General features: G+C 36.4%; 1 protein-coding gene across 5 annotated transcripts in view; it reads right to left on the bottom strand.

The window, feature by feature from the left end:
* RB1 (RB transcriptional corepressor 1) overlaps nt 1-20,342 on the bottom strand; it is a 75,057-nt gene that overhangs the window by 30,835 nt on the left and 23,880 nt on the right. For all 5 annotated transcript variants that reach the window (XR_011557334.1, XR_011557332.1, XR_011557333.1 and 2 more), the window contains exons 5-14: nt 17,040-17,078; nt 16,312-16,379; nt 13,885-13,995; nt 12,584-12,714; nt 10,395-10,472; nt 9,819-9,928; nt 9,105-9,179; nt 8,261-8,348; nt 4,205-4,321; nt 424-480 (exon numbers count right to left, since the gene is read on the bottom strand). Coding sequence is in view for 2 of the 5 variants with exons in the window: in XM_070732341.1 (XP_070588442.1) it covers nt 424-480; nt 4,205-4,321; nt 8,261-8,348; nt 9,105-9,179; nt 9,819-9,928; nt 10,395-10,472; nt 12,584-12,714; nt 13,885-13,995; nt 16,312-16,379; nt 17,040-17,078 (874 nt within the window). In the remaining 3 variants the exon portion in view is untranslated. The remainder of the gene's footprint in view (nt 1-423; nt 481-4,204; nt 4,322-8,260; nt 8,349-9,104; nt 9,180-9,818; nt 9,929-10,394; nt 10,473-12,583; nt 12,715-13,884; nt 13,996-16,311; nt 16,380-17,039; nt 17,079-20,342) is intronic.

Raw genomic sequence — 20,342 nt, 5'->3', positions numbered from 1 at the left:
GAAAAGGGAGTGCACGCACATGCCAGAAACTGAAAAAGCAGCAGCCCAGTACGCTTGCATGTGCCGGAAAGATGATCTTTCGGTTTCCACACTGGCCATCAGATCTTCCTGTTTCTGGCATGCACAAAGACCAGCTGGACAGTGCACACATGCATACTGGAAACCGGAAGAGCAGCCACCTGGTGCGCATGCGTACACCAGAAACTGGAAGACCATCTCCCCAGCATATGCATTGGGCGGTTGTTCTTCTGGTTTCCAGCATTCCCGCATGCATGAAGTCTAGGTCACCGTAACCTGGAAGAGCAACGTGTGACAGCTCACGTGCCTGGAAAGATGGCTTTCTGTGCCACTTCCAGCACACGTGCCATAGGTTCACCATCGCAGATATAGAGTATTATAAAAAATAATATACTGAAAACATACCGACTTTAATAATGATTCCATCACTCGATAGTATAACCTTACTCCAATTTTGTACCTCTGAAATAACAAATAAAATATTATTTTACAAGTGAAACATAATAGCAACAGTACTCACTTATATACTGCTTTACACTGCTTTGTTACAGCCCTCTCTAAGCAGTTTACAGAGTCAGTATACTGCCCCCAACAATCTGGGTCATTTTACCCACCTGGCAAGGCTGAATCACCCTTGAGCCTGATGAGATTTGAACTGCCAAACTGCAGGCAGCCAACCTGCAGTACTGCACTCTAACTACTATATATAACACCATGGCTTATAGTGCTACATGAATACAAATTATTTAATCTCTTTTGCCAATTTTTGTGAATTATTTAATTATACAGAACTACTTAAGAAAGTCTACTACAGCCAGCATCCAAATTTTTAAAAACAGAATTCAATGCCTATACAAGAAAATAATATACAATAGCATGACTTTTATAACATACTTATCTTATAAGCCAAAAAATACTTCAGTGTATAACAAACTTTTGGAAATAAATCACATAGAACTTTCAACTTTTGTTTTAAGTGAAGTGCCAAATTCGCCTTTATCCCTTTATCTTTTTTATACTGCATCAAATAATTAAAAAATGCATGCCTCATATTTGCATGATATCCCTTCATGGGAATGTACCCAAAGCCATTGAAGAGAACTGTATATTTAAAACATTAATTTTAGTGATATTTTGCAAAATCTATGTTAATTACCCTGGAGAATTAGATAGAGACTATTAGATAAAGGTGATCTCTGAAGTAACCAAGGCCCAAATAAAATTTGACAAGGAGCACCTTAAATTCCACCTAAAAACATACCAATGCAGCTCATATAGTAATGTTGTTATATGTGCTGTGTATCTGACACCATTTACTACTTGCTCAGCTACATTCTGAGCACCAGTTATAGTTTCTGATTGCTTGTTAGGGGCAGTTCCACACTGAGCACATTGCAGTTAACTAAATAAGAAGTTACAAGGGCATAGATAACAGTGAGCAGGGTCTCCCAGTTCAGGAATGGGCACAACTAGCGCGATATCCAAAGGTATACAAAAGCTCTCCTAGGCATGGTCACAACCTCTCTTTAAGCAGGAGCCATGAGTCTAGGACCAGAACTAAAAATGGAATAACCTTGTCTCCAGAAGACACGAATACCACTGCCACTCAATCTGGCTAGGACTGAGATGGAGCCAATATAGTCCCCACGTGCCTCCAAACACTGGGATGGGACATCCATGGCATCGGTCAAGGGGCCTTGGTAGACATATAAAACTGGGTGTCATTCATACTGATATCTCACATATACTACTTTGTCTGGTTATGATCTTCAGGTTATGACAAAAACACTTCAACATCCATGTGTTCCTCAGGTTTTTCATGCTAGAAATATTTTAGTACTTAAAATCATAGGCCTGAGTAGCTATTTTAGTAAAGTGATACCTTGTCTTACGAACCCCTCGTCATACGAACTTTTCGAGATACGAACCCGGGAGTTAAGATTTCTTTGCCTCGTCTTAAAAACCCTTTCCGTCTTACGAACACGAGCCCGGGTCCCTGGGCTCTCTTACTGCGTGTGCGCTCACTTACTGATGCAGGGATTCCCCTGCCTTGTGACTACACCCGATGGGATTTCCCATTCGTTTCCCGCCCCCGCCGAGATTCCCCGCCTCCTGACTGCCAGCGGAAGCGCCTGGGATTTTCCCCTGGCTTTCCAGCGGCTGGCCAAGATGCCCTCCTTCCTCCTCCTTCTGGCCGGCAGAAGGCGAAGCGCTTGGGGCGGGGTGTCAGGCCGGCCCTCCTGCCCCTCCAGCCAAAAACACAAAGGCGGACCGCCGCCGCTGCCGGCTTAAGCCTCCCATTCCTCCATGCCACTTCGCCCTGCCTGTCATCCTGGATCAAGCAGACCGCCTTTGTGCTTTCGGCTGGGGGGCCGAGCAGGAGGACATTCCTAACTCCCTCCTCCCAGCATTTCGCCTAGGACGACAGGCAGGGCAAAGCTGCGTGGAGCAAAGGGAGGCTCAAACTGCCAGCGGCTTCAGCTTCCCATTGCTCCACACCGCTTCGCCCTGCCTGTCATCCTGGCTCAAGCGGGCAGCGATGGACCTCCGTTGTATTTTCGGCTGGGGGCAGAGCAGGAGGACCTTCCTGACTCCCTTCTCCCAGCACTTCGCCCAGGACAACAGGCAGGGCGAAGCGGCGTGGAGCAAAGGGAGGCTCAAACCACCAGTGGCTTCAGCTTCCCATTGCTCCATGCCGCTTCACCCTGCCTGTCATCCTGGCTCAAGCGGGCGGCGACAGACTGCCTTTGTGTTTTCGGCTGGAGGGGGAAGCAGGAGGACCTTTCTGACTCCCTCCTCCCAGCGCTTCACCCAGGATGACAGGCAGGGCGAAGCAGTGTGGAGCAAAGGAAGACTCAAACCGCTGGTGGCCGCGGACCTCCATTGTGTTTTCATTCGGGGGGGAGCAGGAGGACCTTCCTGACTCCCTCCCCCCAGCGCTTCACCCAGGATGACACGTAAGGCAAAGGGGCAGGGAGGACCGGAAGACTCAAGCCTCCTTTGGTGGTGGCGGCCCGGCTTCTGAGTTTCTGAGTTTTGGGCTTGCACGCATTAATCGCTTTTCCATTGATTCCTATGGGAAACAATGTTTCGTCTTACGAACTTTTCACCTTACAAACCTCCTCCGGGAACCAATTAAGTTCGTAAGACAAGGTATCACTGTACTTAAAGTCATAGGGCTGTGTACCTATCTGAGTCTTCGGAGAGGGGCGGCATACAATTATTATTGTTGTTATCGTTGTAATTGTTATTATTGTTATTATTATTATTATTTCTGTGATTTGATAAGTCTTTACAGTTTATTATTTCAGATATACTTACTAAACATTATTTTATAGAAGAATTTCTCGTTTAAAATCTTTAATTAAATGCTTGATAATGTTTCATTACTCTTTATAATGATAAAACAGCCAAAGCTGTAGGCTCATCTTTGCCTCATTTTCTCTTGGTTTAATAATAATAATGCTAATATTTGGTTTTTGTCTCTTTCATGTTTGTTATGATCTCCTTGTTCTGAAACACCTCTTCTAGACATTTTGCATTTCTTAATTGCTTTAGAAGAGAATTTAGTGAAGCAACCAATAATAGATAGCCACCCAGATACTTTATCAGTGGGATGAGTGACATATAAATTTAAAAATAAATAAATAATGGGCTGAGGGCAAGTAAGGCATTCAACAGGCCATCTTCAGCAGTGCTCCAACTCTAATTATTGTAGCACCTCAAATGTCATTCATTCCAATACATTTATAGGCAACATTGGTTTTTATTTCATTTCTATATTGTACTAACATAGGATATGTATGTTTTCTTAGAGTTCTAGATTATACAGTTTGTTTTGATAATAAAATAAAACTGACATTAAAAAACTAAACTGTTAAAATCACCTTGCTTCTACAGATAATTGCAGCACCTTATTTGCAGCATATTTCTGTTCCACAAATATGTAATGGGTGTAGGAATACTTTAAACCAGTGTTTCTCAACCTTGGCAGGGTGAAGATGTGTGGATTTCAACGCTGGCTGGGGAATTCTGGGAGTTGAAGTCCACACATATTCAAACTGCTAAGGTTGAGAAACACTGCTTTAAACTCACTGATTTCTCCAACTCAATGCATTTGCCAGTTCAGAATTTACCTAGCACTTCAGAAAAAAATATTTTGTTGTGAATTATTGAAGAATCCTACCTGAGAACCAATTTCAGCACAGCCTTGTCCAACTGCTTCAGCAAATTTGTTCTTGAAGATAATACCCATATGTTCTATTCTTCTCACTATTGATTCATGAGGATTAACTGTGCAATTCTGTAATATTTGGAAGGAAATCTTTAGATACCATCATCAAAGCTGATGCCAGCGAGAGCACAGAACTGAAAATAGTAGTGCAAGATCAGAAAACATAGAGAGACTTGGCCCATAGAAATTTGAAGAGTCAGACACAACTGAATAGGTAACATCATCAGCATCTTTTAGATACACAATATTGTGGAATAATATAGAAAAACAAAATATCTTCAACTAGAAGACGAGCTTTAGAAATAATGCATTATTAAATCACTGCTTCATTTGGTTAGCAACAGGATAGGATTGTTTGTCAGAACAACATATATAATTAAATTATTACGTTTAAGAAATCAATTCAGGAGACTAATGTATAAGAAAGAGCCTTTGAATTAATTTAAAAATTAAGCTCCCAGATGTATTATTGCAATAGAAGAAACAACTCTGCAACATGAGTTCTTTTTATCAGAGTAGTATGATTGCTATAAACATTATAGTCAGTAGATAGCAATGATTCCCATTGTGATAACCTCTTATTTATAAGGGGCGTGCATAAGCGCACCACTGTGCCTACCGTCCCTGTCCTATTGTCTTCTTTTGTTACTTTTTATCATTATCTAATGTTTTATTTGTACAAATAAATAACTAAATAAATAAATAAACAAATAAAATATATTCTATTAACCAGCCTTTGAATATAGTTCAAAATATGGAAGTAATCTTACTATTTAGGATGTGCTATTATGAACATGTTACAACAACTTTAAGAGGTTTTTTTGTTACCGGGTGGAATATAGACCTATTTAGGGTACAATATGACATGGATACTTGCCATATAAAACAATGCTTCTCATATTAATACCTGTTTTTCCACTGGTTGACAAAATATTTATTGATTTTGTATACCTCCCATTTCACCACGAAGTGACTCTGGGCAGCTTGCAACAGGGTTCCCCAGTCCCCAGGCGCTGCCCATTACTGGGCTGCTGCATGTTCAGAACTGGGCCTTGGAATCAGCAGTTGAATGCAGACTCACCTGCCCCTTATGTGGAACCATCCCCTGTCCCTCCGTCCCCCACGCTGGTCTACAAAGCTGGAAAGGTTGGGGACCACAACATTTACAATGCTAAATATGTACACAATAAAAAAAATAGAAATTATTAATTATTATTAAAAGATGGGGAAGGGGGAGTAGGATGAGCATGGAGGAGGTGGAATCTGTTATTAATCTATCAACCATCCCCAGCATGACACTTCCCCATATAGAAACATAGAAACATAGAAATCTGACGGCAGAAAAAGACCTCATGGTCCATCTAGTCTGCCCTTATACTATTTTCTGTATTTTATCTTAGGATGGATATATGTTTATCCCAGGCATGTTTAAATTCAGTTACTTTGGATTTATCTACCACATCTGCTGGAAGTTTGTTCCAAGGATCTACTACTCTTTCAGTAAAATAATATTTTCTCATGTTGCTTTTGATCTTTCCCCCAACTAACTTCAGATTGTGTCCCCTTGTTCTTGTGTTCACTTTCCTATTAAAAACACTTCCCTCCTGGACCTTATTTAACCCTTTAATATATTTAAATGTTTCGATCATGTCCCCCCTTTTCCTTCTGTCCTCCAGACTATACAGATTGAGTTCATTAAGTCTTTCCTGATACGTTTTATGCTTAAGACCTTCCACCATTCTTGTAGCCCGTCTTTGGACCCGTTCAATTTTGTCAATATCTTTTTGTAGGTGAGGTCTCCAGAACTGAACACAGTATTCCAAATGTGGTCTCACCAGCATTCTATATAGTGGGATCATAATCTCCCTCTTCCTGCTTGTTATACCTCTAGCTATGCAGCCAAGCATCCTACTTGCTTTCCCTACCGCCTGACTGCACTGTTCACCCATTTTGAGACTGTCAGAAATCACTACCCCTAAATCCTTTTCTTTTGAAGTATTTGCCAACACTGAACTGCCAATACAATACTCAGATTGAGGATTCCTTTTCCCCAAGTGCATTATTTTACATTTGGAAACATTAAACTGCAGTTTCCATTGCTTAGACCATTTATCTAGTAAAGCTAAATCATTTACCATATTACAGACGCCTCCAGGAATATCAACCCTATTGCACACTTTAGAGTCATCGGCAAATAGGCAAACCTTCCCTACCAAACCTTCCCCTATGTCACTCACAAATATATTAAAAAGAATAGGACCCAGAACAGATCCTTGTGGCACACCGCTTGTAACCTGACTCTGCTCAGAATACTCGCCATTAACAATAACTCTCTGATGTCTACGCTTCAGCCAGCTGCAAATCCATTGAACTATCCAGGGATTAAGTCCAATCTTCACTAATTTATCTATCAGCTCTTTATGTGGAACCGTATCAAAGGCTTTGCTGAAGTCCAGGTAGGCAATATCCACGGCACCATCTTCATCCAACACCTTTGTGACATAGTCAAAGAAATCAATGAGATTAGTCTGACATGATTTGCCTTCAGTAAAGCCATGCTGATTTGGGTCTAATAAGTTATTGTTTTTTAGGTGCTGATTTATCCTCTTTTTGAGTAGAGTCTCCATCATTTTAACTACAACTGATGTCAAGCTAACTGGCCTGTAGTTACCAGCTTCTTCTCTACTGCCCTTCTTGTGAATAGGCACAACACTGGCCATTCTCCAATCCTCAGGAACTTCTCCTGTTAACAAAGATTGGTTAAACAAATCAGTCAGGGGGGTAGCAATGACAGATCTGAGTTCTTTAAGAACTCTGGGATGGATGCCATCTGGACCCATTGCCTTATTTATCTTTAATCGTTCAAGTTCTTCTAAGACATCGGCTTCTAAGATCACTAACTAACATAACTAAGGACAAAAAATAACCTTGAGTAGGTGACTCACTTTTTGCCTTTGCATTAACTGAGATTTTAGGATTTTGTGCAATGATTAAAAATGAGGGGAAAGTTTAGCCCATAAGTCTAAAAAGTCTGTTTATATTTACTTTATGTTCAACAAAGGTCTTTGAATAGGCTCCAATTTTAAATACAGGCAATGACCATTTTCTGTGGTCATTGCAAAAAGCATTTTCTATGCCAGCTCCTTCCCATATATGAGATGTTGCCCAGACTTGGACCAAACTGTTGTCATAACAACACTACTTTCAAAATCGTGGGTTATTATGATGTATAAGACTCAGCCATTGTCCCCTCGGCTAATAGCTATTGGGACAGCAGAGCAGGGAGATTGAGGTTGCTTGAGATAGTAATTATTCTCTATTTAGAAAATTTATTCAGAGCAACAAGTAAAATAAATAAATTCATGCTCTAGGGGAGTAATCATAAGTACCCAAATATCAATTTACAGAAACTGACTTGTCTTTTCCTCCTGTCACTGAGCTCTAAAAAGATCCTTTGGAACATCCATATGTTTTAGAGAAATGGTTGGTGGGAATTGTATATGAAGAAATCCTTTCTGCCACTGTCAACCACAGTGGATGTATACTAATTTAACCTGAATCCAGCTATTTCTGGTGTGTTTTATATTTCATAAAAGCAATTGCAAGACAAATGAATTCCCATTTTATTCCCATTATATCCCATTTAGTTAAATAACAATATTTTTGCATGCCCAGATCATACCCGAGGAAAAGCAAATATGGGGTTTATTAAATTTTGTTACTGTTCTAACCAAAAATAATTGCATAAATTAAACAATCGTCTTTAGAATTACAGGAAAAGCACATATAAAAGCATAAAAGCACATAGTGGCATAAATAAATTTCTAACTTATTGGTGTGGTTTGGCCAACAAACCTGGCCAACAGCAGTATACACTACCAACCTCTTCACATGTCCACTCAGATCTTAATGAAACTAAACATATCATATTTAAAGCAATTATGCTTTCTAATCAAAAACAAAACACAATCTATTAAGAACTTACAAGTATAAATTGCTGCTACTTACATTAAAATAGAAGAGAAGGTTCTCTGAAGGGGTATCACTTGCAGAGTTCAGTATTATCATTAACTGCTGAATAGTATGCATTGCAGCTCTAAAGTGAATAAAGAAATGAAGAACACTTAGTATTTTCTAAAACACAACAGCATTTAAATAGACATTCCTTAGAAATATAATTTTTATATACAATATTTTTCGGACTGTAAGACGAACCGGTGTATAAGATGCACCAAGATTTCAAACAGGTAAGTAAGAAAAAAAGTTTTCGTCCTCCCTAGCCTCCCAAAACGTTTGTGTGCCCCATTTTTTGCAAAATGGGCCTGTTTTTCACCCATTTGTTTAAAAGGGGGGGCAGAGGGTCTGGGAAGCCCGCAGAGAGCTCCTGGGGGCAGGCATCCACTTTTTTTTTGGGGGGGGGGAGGTGCATCTTATACTCCAAAAAATATGGTAACATTATAGTTGTTCCTTGTAACTATAGAATTAACATCCTCTGAAGCATTTCAAACTACCCATATTATGAAGAACCTATTTGTAGGAGCAGTGAAGTTGTATGATAAGTTCTGTCATAAATTTGCTAAATTGATCTAAATTATAAAAGGTTTGCAAGCATTCTGCTATATACTGAGAAAACTGCTAATATGAAGATATTTGAACCCCTAAAACAGGCTAAAACTATTATTTTGAAACTAAAAATGTAAATATATGCAATATTTTAATAAGACATAAATATTTAAGAAACTGATACTTATTTTGTTCAACTTATTTAATTCAGAATTAAATAAGAATTCAGAAATAATTTAATTAAAGCATTAAAGTAATTCAATATTAATACAATTTAAATGATTCTTACCGAACAGGGGTTTGTGGAAGTACAATAGGAGAATCTTCATTTTGATTTTTTGTAGGGGTTCTCTCTAACTGAAAACTTAATATAAGAAAATGTTTCTATGTATATGTGTCATGTGGATACATAAAATCTTCTTTTCTTAAACCAAGCTAAAATCTCTGGTTACATTTGTCGTCCCCCTCACCCCCACTCCTGATAGTTCTTGTTAATGGCAACATTCAGAGAGGGATTGCTATACTGTATACTCCTAGTTGAGTTCTGATAATAGTAATCCCTATTCCTTGTTCTGTGAGGTTTCCTGTTTCATTCTTTTTCACTCATTTTTTTCCAAGTTGTATTAGATATTTGTCTAGTATTTCTTCATTCTCATTTTCTTTAGCAAACGTCCCAGGTTTAGGCTTGACTGACTCTTGTAATTCAACATAATATCTACTTATTTATATTATAACTTGGAGGGATCAAATATCCATTTTAGCCCAAGCTTCTACAAAAGCAGCAACAGTATTGGATAGAAATTAATAAAAGAGAGCATACTATCTTCAACCAAATTGGACTCTGTTCTATTGTCAATAAGATCTGGATATTCATTCTAATCTTCCATTCTTAAATAAAATGCCTATGAGTCACTGCTTGTCAGGCAGCTGAAGCTAATTCTCAGATTATTTAATGAATGGATATTACTGTAATACACACTGCACAAAAAAGAAAATATATTACCATTCTGCATTTTCATATTGCAGTGTCTCATCTTTCTCTAGAAATAATCTAGCATCAATATCCTTGTTTTTCAAATACATTTCTTCATATTTGCTTGACATATCTTCAACCTTAAGTTGAAAGAAAAACAGATTCATCCTGGAAATGTACTATTCATCTATGATACATTTATATGTAATTTAATTTGGAAAACATTGTTTATACTTCATTTATTTTAATAAAAGCATTACCTAAGTTATCATCTAATGCAGTGGTTCTTAAACTGTGGGCAATTATTACTAAGGGAATAATATGGGCATATCCTGGGGGTAATGGAGCAATTTATAATTTTGTTTTTGAGTCCAGGATCCAGTTTTGGAAACCTATCAGAAAAAGGGTAATTGGGTAAAACAATTTAAGAACTGCTGATTTTGAATCATGTGATATTCAAATGAATCTATATAAATAAAAGTATTAATAAACTACTAAATAGCATTTCACTATTAGAAAAATCTATCAAAGGACAAGTTTCTAATTATCAAAATCGGATCAAAGATTCATAATGGCAAACTGATTTTCAAATTAATTTTGGTTTACCTCCTGAAGGTTCCTGGAAGTTGTAATCCCCATTGAATTCAGAAATGGAATAAAGGTAGCAAAATAAACACTTTTCACCTAAAATTATAAAAGAGCATCAGGGTCATTTTTCATGCTTAAAATTGTATAAAAATTTATGTGGATTATTACAATAATTTAGTAGCATGAAAACATTGCTACATCTGAGACCTGTTTTCTAGAATTACATTTAGTTAAGCATGAATTCCTATAAAGACACATGGTTTAGGACATATCATTTGCACGAACTGTTCTAAGCAGATAGAATTAAATTTTGACCATAAAAAGAAACTATTTATCTTCTATTCATCTTCTTTTTCTGCAGTACCTTGTTATTTTACCACCTAAAAACTAAATTAACTGCATGTCTCAGAATTAACTTTACAGATTCTATTACAAAGGAATGACAGCAAAGAGCAAAGAATGAAACTTTATTACATCAATTTTAACAGCATATTATTACATATCAGATGCTACCAATATTATGAAAGCTATTCATATGTAGTTGTTGATTATGATCACAATTTTACCATAATTGTTAAGTGAATGTGATTATTAAACACATCATACGGCTGTCTGAATGGGCATTTATTTGCCAGAAAATTTATTTATTTTACTGAAAGAGTAGTAGATGCTTCCAGCAGACGTGGTTGGTAAATCCACAGTAACTGAATTTAAACATGCCTGGGATAAACATATATCCATCCTAAGATAAAACACAAGAAATAGTATAAGGGCAGACTAGATGGACCATGATGTCTTTTTCTGCCGTCAATCTTCTATGTTTCTAAAATGACAAAAAAAGTCACAAAATAGGCCACAGGATGTTGCAATGTGAGCAAGGTTGCCAAGTATCCAAAATGTGATCATGTAAACCCTGGGGAGATTTGCAACAATTGTAGCTTCAAAGATGGCTTGTAATTTTTTTTTAATCTATTGTAATTTTGAACAGTTAACAATTAAGTCAAGGACTACCTGTAATAGTAGGCTAGCCCTGGCAGCCAGTTGCCTTCATTACTTCTACAAACAATGACTGAAATATAGTGGCGGGCTACCATTCCCAGCCCTAACGGAACGCGTACCCACCGCAAGTGAATTAAAATAAATGTAAAATAAATGTAAATAAATGTATAAATAAATTTTAAAATCATGGAATTTGAAATACAGGTTGGGGGGGAAAATTATTTATTAGATTTGTATGCCGCCCCTCTCCGAGGACTTGAAGCGGCAGAACGTTTCCAAAAAAGTTGAATATCCACAACCTTCGCAACCTTCATAAAGTTAATTATTCATTAAAATATAACCAAAAGGGCCAAAAAATGTCAGCCATTTAAAAATCTAGAAATCTTTCTATTATGTGGACCCCAGCAATTTCCAGGATCTTAAGGAAATAATAGAAATTTTCCAAGAGAGCCTACAAAGACATACTCTGGTGAATTTCCATTCATATTCCATATTCATATTCCATAACTGATAAAATGTAACATCAATTATAATTATCATAAAATAATTTTTATTTAGCTAGTGAAATCCTAAGAGATTTTTTTAAATTTACATTTGGGTGCCTGTTAATACATAAATTAATCATGGAACTCTATTAGTTTAGATAATGTGACATGAAAGACAAAATGTTCTACAAATAATTCTTGATTTATAACAGATGAGACCAGAATTTTGATTGCGAAGCAATGTCATTGTAAAACTATTCATCAAGTCATTGGATCTAACTTTAAGACCATTGCTACCATGGTTAAAAATGTGAGAGAGGATTGGAGAGGGTGCACAAGGAAGATATGAGAAGCATAGGTTAGGAAAAGTGCACAAGAGATGGGCCAAAAGACACCATGTAAATTGGGAAGGGCACATGGGTGTGTGGTGCAGGAGAGGGAGGGTGCACGAGTAGATGATTAGCATGAGCCCAGAGAAACTGGGGAAAGATGGGTGGGTGGGGAAGAACAACCAAATGTAAAACAACCAGATTGTGAGAGTTCTGGGACAGCCCCCATTTATTCAATGCCGTTCAAACGTGGAATGGTCACCAACCAAATGATCGTAGGGCTATTTGTATGTTTCTTTTTTCATTTTTAAAAAAATATTTCAATAAGACTTGGTAAGATAAATAAAAAATATTTTGGATTAAAAATACAAAATTATAAAAATTCTACACCTACCTCATCCAAATTGCAATCATACTCTTTACAGAGCTCTTCAATAACCTTGATGTCTGTATCATTTTTTGCTGTTCTTGCACTTCTATTCTGTCCTTGTCGACTTGTTCGAGGTGATACTGCAATTACAGATTCTATGGAAAGAAGCCAGCGGTTTGCTTATTGTAAAGGATAACTTCAAAGCAATAAATAAAATTTAAAAAGTGCTTTCAAGTACCTGTATACAAAAAAGATTTGTTTACTAGATCAGAAATTGTCAGGCACAAAAAGCTAGATTCACACATGCTTAATCCCTCCTTGTTGCCAGGCTGAGTGCTTCCCAAAAGAATTATTACATGTGAGACAGTCTGGTATCTAGATTATAGAGTTTTGGGCACACACCAAGAAAAACTATTCCATTTCAACTCCTTTCAATCATGATAGGGTTATTGCTGTAGGGAAAATGTGAAGAGGGAGTATGCCATCTTAAGCTACTGAAGGAAAATAAGTATAAAATCAATAAATTAAATAAATAAATAAATAAATAAATAAATACATCTATATCTTCCATTGTGGAATGCAAATATAAGACATTTGTTTCAGTTTCAGTTCTGGGGGAAAAAAATATATAAGAATGTGTATTCTCTTTAGATTTGTAATGTCTCTCCAGTTGTTTTTCCAGTTTTAAATATAATTGTTATTAGAATTATAAAGAGATGTAAAACAAATGGACAAATACCTTTTTGTACAGCATGATAAAAATAAAATTCCAAGCCAAATCATATACTGTACTTATGTCAACTAAAATAAATTAATGCACATACAATAATTTATTAATTTTTAGAATTTTCTCAAGCATGCTTGAAATTTAAAAATTTCTATTTGTGCCTGCTTATTTTCTTCATTATATGAAAAACTGTTATATTGCAATTTAATAGGCAAGGAGAGTCAAAACTGGAATAGTTAGAATAGAGTCAAAGTCAGAATAGAGTACTCAGCCTAGAATTTCTACATAGCCACAAGCAGACTATGTCAACTCCCTTGAATTCAGTTGACCTTATCATACTTCAGGCAGATGCTGTTAGTTGAGAATATTCCTGTACATAGACATGAGTAGCAATAAATCAGTTTAATTGGATCATGTGTGGATCTGATCTTTTGTGCCTGACATAAATGGGTTAAAATGGAAGTAGAAGAAAGTGATAGTTGAAATGAAAACACCGGTATGTAATGTATAACACAGGATAACATCTTTTGAAATATTATAATTATTTTAATATAGTCATTATTATTATATTTGTTAATGAAACATATTAAATCCTTACTATATGGTTCTTTAAGCAGTGTAGGAGGTAATTGTCTGGTGCAATAATCAAAAACACACAGCAGAAGATGGAAAGAGATAACCAAATCATCTTCCATCTGCAGTATTTTTCCTGAAATATTAAATAAGATACTTGTGTTGAATATAAATCTTTAGAAATCAAAACTTTTTCTTTTAAAAATTTCATCCAATTAAGAAATAATTAAAATTAATTTATTATTTTATTATTAATAAAATAATTATTTGCTCCTTTTCTCCTGTACCCCCCAGAGGTCTGCAACATTAAACATTCAGAGAACCATTTGGACCCATTTCCCAAAGAAAAGAAAACACTGGAAGCCACAAAACCTGGGTGGGAATGGCCAACTAGAGGGCACTCACTCTCACCCACTCACATGTCTCTCTGTCTGTCTCTTCTCTCTGTCTCTCTCTCTTTCTTCCCTTCCCTTTTCCTCCCTTTTTCTCCTTATTTACCCCTCCCTCTTTGTCTCTCTCCTCTTTCTGTCTCTCTTCCTTTTTCTTTCCCTCCTTCTTTCTCTTTCTTTCTTTCTTTCCCTCCCTTTCTTTTTCACGATCTCTTTCTCTCTCTCTCTCTCTCTCTCTCTCTCTTTCCCCCTTTCTCTCTCTTTTTCCTCTTCTGTCTCTCTCTTTTTTTCTCTTTTTTCTCTATCTTTCTCCCACTTCCCTCCCTCCCTCTCCCCACTTCCCAACCCACACACCCAGAGAATAACTGTAAGGAAATTTGTTCACATTTTTTCTGTCTCTGGAAAGATATAAAAATAAACCTTGCATTGCAAAATGAGTGACTGTCTGGCTGCTATATCACAACACCACGAGGTTTCTACCTTAGATCACCACACACACTTCAGAGAAGTAACACCCCAAGCAGCAGTACACTCACACAGTCACGCATACATGTCCTGCAACTCAGTCCCAAGTGGTCAGAAAATATAAAGAGCCACATGCGGCTCCACAACCATGGGTTGCTGATACCCATCTAGTGGTTAAGACACCAGGCTAGAAAATAGTAGACCCTACATTCTAATTCCGTCTTAGCTATGAAAGCCAACTGGGTGATTTTGAGCCAATCACTCTCTCTCAATCCATCTCACATTACGGGGTTATTGTGGGGAAAACAGGAGGATGGTATGCTGGGTATGTTTGCTACCTTATTTGTAAAAATAATATAAAGGATAGAAATAAAAAAAAAAATAAGTAGAGGAATATGGAATTTCAGCTGGTACAGATATTAAATATATTCCTCTTTCTTTTACTCAGATAAATCGATAAGATAAACGTCCTACCAGAACAGTGAGCCACTATAATGTGCTGGTTAAAATGTTGAATTGGAACAGAGAAACTGAAGTTCAGGTTCCACTAGATCCGGGGTCACCTACCTTTCAGGCCTCAAAGACCACTAAATCCATAATCTTAAAGCCTGTGGACCACTAATATGATCTGCCTAATTACTGGCTGGGTGGGCGTGGCTAGGTGGGCATGTGACTAGGTGGGCATGGCCAATTTGATGTCACTCACTGGCCTCTACTTGCCCCTCCCCTCCCAGCCATTCCTCACCTGCCCGCCCAGGCGCCTTAGGGCCCCAACAGGAAGCAATTGTTGGAGCTAAGCAGCCAGCATGAGAAAGAGTTGGCAAAAGAGCTGGCTCAGTTCAAATTGGATCTGACCAAGAAGGAGGCTAAGTAGAAGCACCTCACTGAGAACTACAAGCATAGATTTTCTAAGCACAGAGAAGACCTGCAGCAGTGCAAGGTCAGGTACCAGCGCCTGTAAGCTGTGGGCTGAGATTGTCAGCCAATTGCAGGCCATGGTACAGACCCACTGGAATAAGGCCCTCCGGCTCTTCGCCACCAGCAGCACTTTCCCCAAAGTCCTGCACCAGGAAGCCAAAGCACACCCCAAGTCGGAATTTCTGCCCCTCTCCAACCCCTCTTCAAAGATCTTGAAGGGGGATACTTTCTGCAGCAACATAAGCGTTCATTGCATGTATCCAGCCCAGGTGCCGCAGGTTGAGGACCCCTGATTTGGTGCAATATAAAAATGCAAATATTTTTCCTGCAAACCACCAAAATTTTCTTGTGGACCACCAGTGGTCCACGGATCACCTGTTGGTGACCATTGTACTAGATCATGAAAGTCCTTGAAAGACAAGTCATTTTCTTGTTGCCAGATATTTTTATTGTAAAAATTAAATGAGGGGAGACTATCAGAATCCTTTGCGATCTCAGAATAAAAATAGATTTAAACATACTATAATATACCACTCAATAATATTAACTATTACTTGTTTTTATTGTCTTGAACCAATATTGAACAAAAAAAAACCCAAAATACTTTATTAATCAAACCATTATTTCAATTATAAACACAATTTGAAATGAAGTAAATCACATGAATTAAACATCCATACCTTTTGCCAAAAGAAACATGATCCAGCACAGTTTTCTAAATAAGCAATAACTTATTTCAGCACAAGTTCTACAAATAAAACACAGTAAGTTTTCACATTTGACCTTTTAAAACAATTGTAAGTATAGTTTGCATGGCATAGACCTTTTCAGCCAAATTAAATAGTTAAATAGGAATGTTTTGTTTACATTTTTAGGAAAAATGTTAGCATTACACTAAATCAATGAAAGTAAAACAACATAACTGTCCTCCTATTATTAACTTTATCAGAACTCATAAAAATGTTGTATTGTTATCATTACTATCTGTATGTGTTTGTTTTTTCTTGTCTTTCATAAAATGATTTGTCCAGACAATACACTATATTTTTATATATAAATTTTAAAAACCACACACACACACACACACACACACAAACTCATAAAAATTCAAGATAAGAGCAATAGTTTTCACTTTCTTGTACCATCAGCTTGGATGAATAGCTATACTTCTTAGTTTATCTTCTGAATTTATTTCAAGATATCTTATTATGGTAAGAATATTTCTTTAAATTATTCTTACCTCTCCATCACTAATTGTAAAGGTAACATTTAAAATCAGGTTCTTTGTCATTTAAAGAAAACATCAACCAACAACGCTACCTGTCCTTACCCATTATACTAAATGAATACTTGAAATAATAAGTTTTATAATAATATTAGCGATTTTAATTCTATAAAACAAACTTACTGATCATTGGGCTTGTCAATGCAGATAATTTCACAAGTCCTAAAACAACAGAAATGAACATCTAGTTATAAAATTTGAAAATGCTGGAAATGTAACAAAGAAATAGGTATCTTCTTTCATTTGTGCTAGACGTGACCCAAAGCAAAAGGATTTTGGAAAACAATTCATAAGTGGCTACTGGAGATAACAGAAATGTATATAGAACTCACTCCAGAATGCATGCTTCTAGGAATAAAGACAAAAAAAATACCTACCCCAAAATAGAATATCTAATTACCCAAATAACTATGGCTGCAAGAATATTATATGCACAATTCTGGGGGGTAAAGAGACCCTGCCAGAAAATAGACAAAATCTTTAGATGTGCAGAAATGGACAGGATGACCATAGAGATCAAGGGAATTAGTGACTCAGAATATTATGAATTTGGAATATTTGGTATCATTGGATAAGCAATAAAGGCAAAATATTGGGATAAAATGTGAAAGGACGTACAAAAAATGAGAATCATATAAAAATGCAACGTAATAAATGTTTTTATAAAGAGGTGATTATAAGAAATGTAACAAACTGGAAAAAACGGGCATAGTTCTGTGTTATACTGTAGAAATGTTGTTTTTAAAACCTGAAAACTAATAAACAAAACTTTTTTAAAAATGAAATTTCACCTTAATATATTTATAATATCTTAGAGGAGATGGTTTTCCAGTGGGGGATAACCAAAACTGATTACAGTAGCAAAAGTATTTTTAGTGAAACTGGACTGATATAAAATGGGATTATTATCATTTTTGAAAAATTTAGGAAGCAGACCTCAGGGTTCACAATTCAACAGGAAGGGCCCTTGCTGACTAAGTTCTTGAGGTGATTTAGCAGTCCTCAGATCATAAGAAAAAAGTTGTAAACACTTAGCTGTTATCAAACTAAAAAAAAAAAGCAAAACACTAACATATTACATCTCATGTTATTTCCATCAATGTATGTTCATGTTAAAATATTTTTAAACCACTTATTTAAAAATTAAGTGATAAGCAATATAAAATAACAAAGCTCATAGTAAAAATATTATATTATAAAAATAATGCAATAAAACCAACATTCACTATCAGGGAACTTGACATGTATGTCGTCATCTGCGAATGCCTGGGTTTTTAAAATTTCTTTAGTTTAGTTTAGACTTTGGTTCCCCTAATTACATCATTCTTTCTAATTTGAGTTAATAATATTTCAATTGAAAGAATGAATAATAAGGGAGACAGTGGGCAACTTTGTTTTACCCCTTTCCCAATGTTAAATTCTTCCATCATGTTCCCGTTTATCAATACCCTCATCTTTTCCTTTGCATATGTTGCACTACTAATATTTTCAAATTTAGATCCGAATTTCATAATTTTTATTTGATGTTTTTAAAAATCCCAATTTAAATCAAACGCTTTTTGTGCGTCCAAAAATATTATGACCACTTGTTTGTCACTGTAGCTCATGTAATATTCTAATACAGTAATACCTCGTCTTACAAACTTAATTGGTTCCGGGAGGAGGTTTGTAAGGCGAAATGTTCGTAAGATGAAACAATGTTTCCCATAGGAAACAATGTAAAATCAATTAATGCGTGCAAGCAACAAAAAAAATTGCAAAAACGGCGCTCCGCTGGGCGGCGGCACCCGGCTGACACCTTTTGAAACAGCCGGGCGCTTCTCAGTGTCCTCCTGAATGCCAAACCAGGATGTTCGGCAAAAGTTCGGGTTCGGTCGGCCGCCGAGAAGCCCCGCCGCCCAGCTGTCACTTTGCCAGAAGAACCCCGGAGCTGTCGGCCGGTCAGGAGGTTCAAACGGAGGTGGGGAATCCTAATAGGGAATTCCATGGGCGGAGCTTTGACATCACGAAGACGTCCTTCCTCGGCGGCCGAAACGTGGACTCCACGTTTTCATATCTCGAAAAGTTCGTATGACGAGGGGTTCGTATCACGAGGTACTACTGTATGTCTAAAACTATCCTAGTCCTGTGTCTAATTTGTCTTGTGGGCAAAAATCATTTTGATCTAAATGGATGATTTTATTTAGAATTCTTCTCATTCTCTCTACTATTATTGTCACAAATATTTTGTAATCCACATTTAGTAAAGATATGGGTTTATAATTTTTAATTTAGTTGAGATCTGTTTAGTCTTTATGAATCAATATAACGTGGGCTTCCTCCCAAGATGTATTTTGCTTTTTGTAAGGTATCATTACAAACCTCTAACAATAAATCTATTACTTTGAAGGTTGCTTTATAATAATCTTCTGGGAGACCATCAGGCCCAGGTGTCTTGTTATTCTTCTGTTTAGTTACTGCTTGTTTTAATTCTTCTTTAGTTATTTCTCTATTTAACATTTCCTTTTCTTCCTCTATCAGGTTTAAGCTTTTTCCTTCCAAGAAATTTATTATTTCTTTGTTCTTTATTTTATCTTCTGCATAAAGTTCTTTAAAGTAATATAGTACTATCTATCTCTTTTTTGTTTTCTAACTGGCATTGTACAATTTTTAAGTTTTGTGGAGCTTTTTACAGATCTCTAATTGTTTCAAATTAATAAGCAAATTTTAAATTTCTTCTAGCTAAATAAGCGATTATCACCCCTCTTTCATACACTTTTGCCATATCCCATAAATATTCTTATTTTCTTTAATAAAGATTTCAATTTCTTTTTTGATCTGGTTTATTTAGTCCTGTTCCTTTAAAACTTGTGTTTTTAACATCCATATCCTTTTTTTTTTCCTTTTGCCTTTCCAAGTTATTTTAAGGGATTATGGTCAGTCCATTCATTACCCTATTTCTATTGAATTCATCAAATTCTCCATCATTTTGTTTGCCCCAATCATGTCTATTTTGGACCAAGATCTATATGAGTTTGAATAAAATGTATAGTCTCTAGCTTCCCGATTTCGTTCTCTCCAGCAATCTCTTAGGTTAAATTCGTAACATATTTCATAAAACGATTTCGGTAAACTTTTCCTCTTGTTTTGGGTTCTTTTATTATCAGTTTTATAATCTCTATTATTATCAACAATACCATTAAAATCTACTAGTATATCCTAGTAGATATCATTCATATCCTTCCTTTAACGCCTGCATATATCTAAATCTTTCTTAATGTAAGTAGCTATACCTGGTGATTCTTTAAATAATTGGCCTCATTTTTCTTGTTCTAAGTCTTTTTCATTTTGTTGAGGAATGTGAACTTCCTGTAGACAATATCAATGTTCTGTTTATGAAGTTTTGCAAAAATGATTTTTCACTTTATAAGTGAATTTAAACCATTA

This window comes from Erythrolamprus reginae, chromosome 1 (assembly GCF_031021105.1).
Source record: "Erythrolamprus reginae isolate rEryReg1 chromosome 1, rEryReg1.hap1, whole genome shotgun sequence".
NCBI lineage: Eukaryota > Metazoa > Chordata > Lepidosauria > Squamata > Dipsadidae > Erythrolamprus > Erythrolamprus reginae.
The sequence above is the reverse complement of the archived record's forward strand: the minus strand, read 5'-3'. Positions and strand labels throughout refer to the sequence as shown.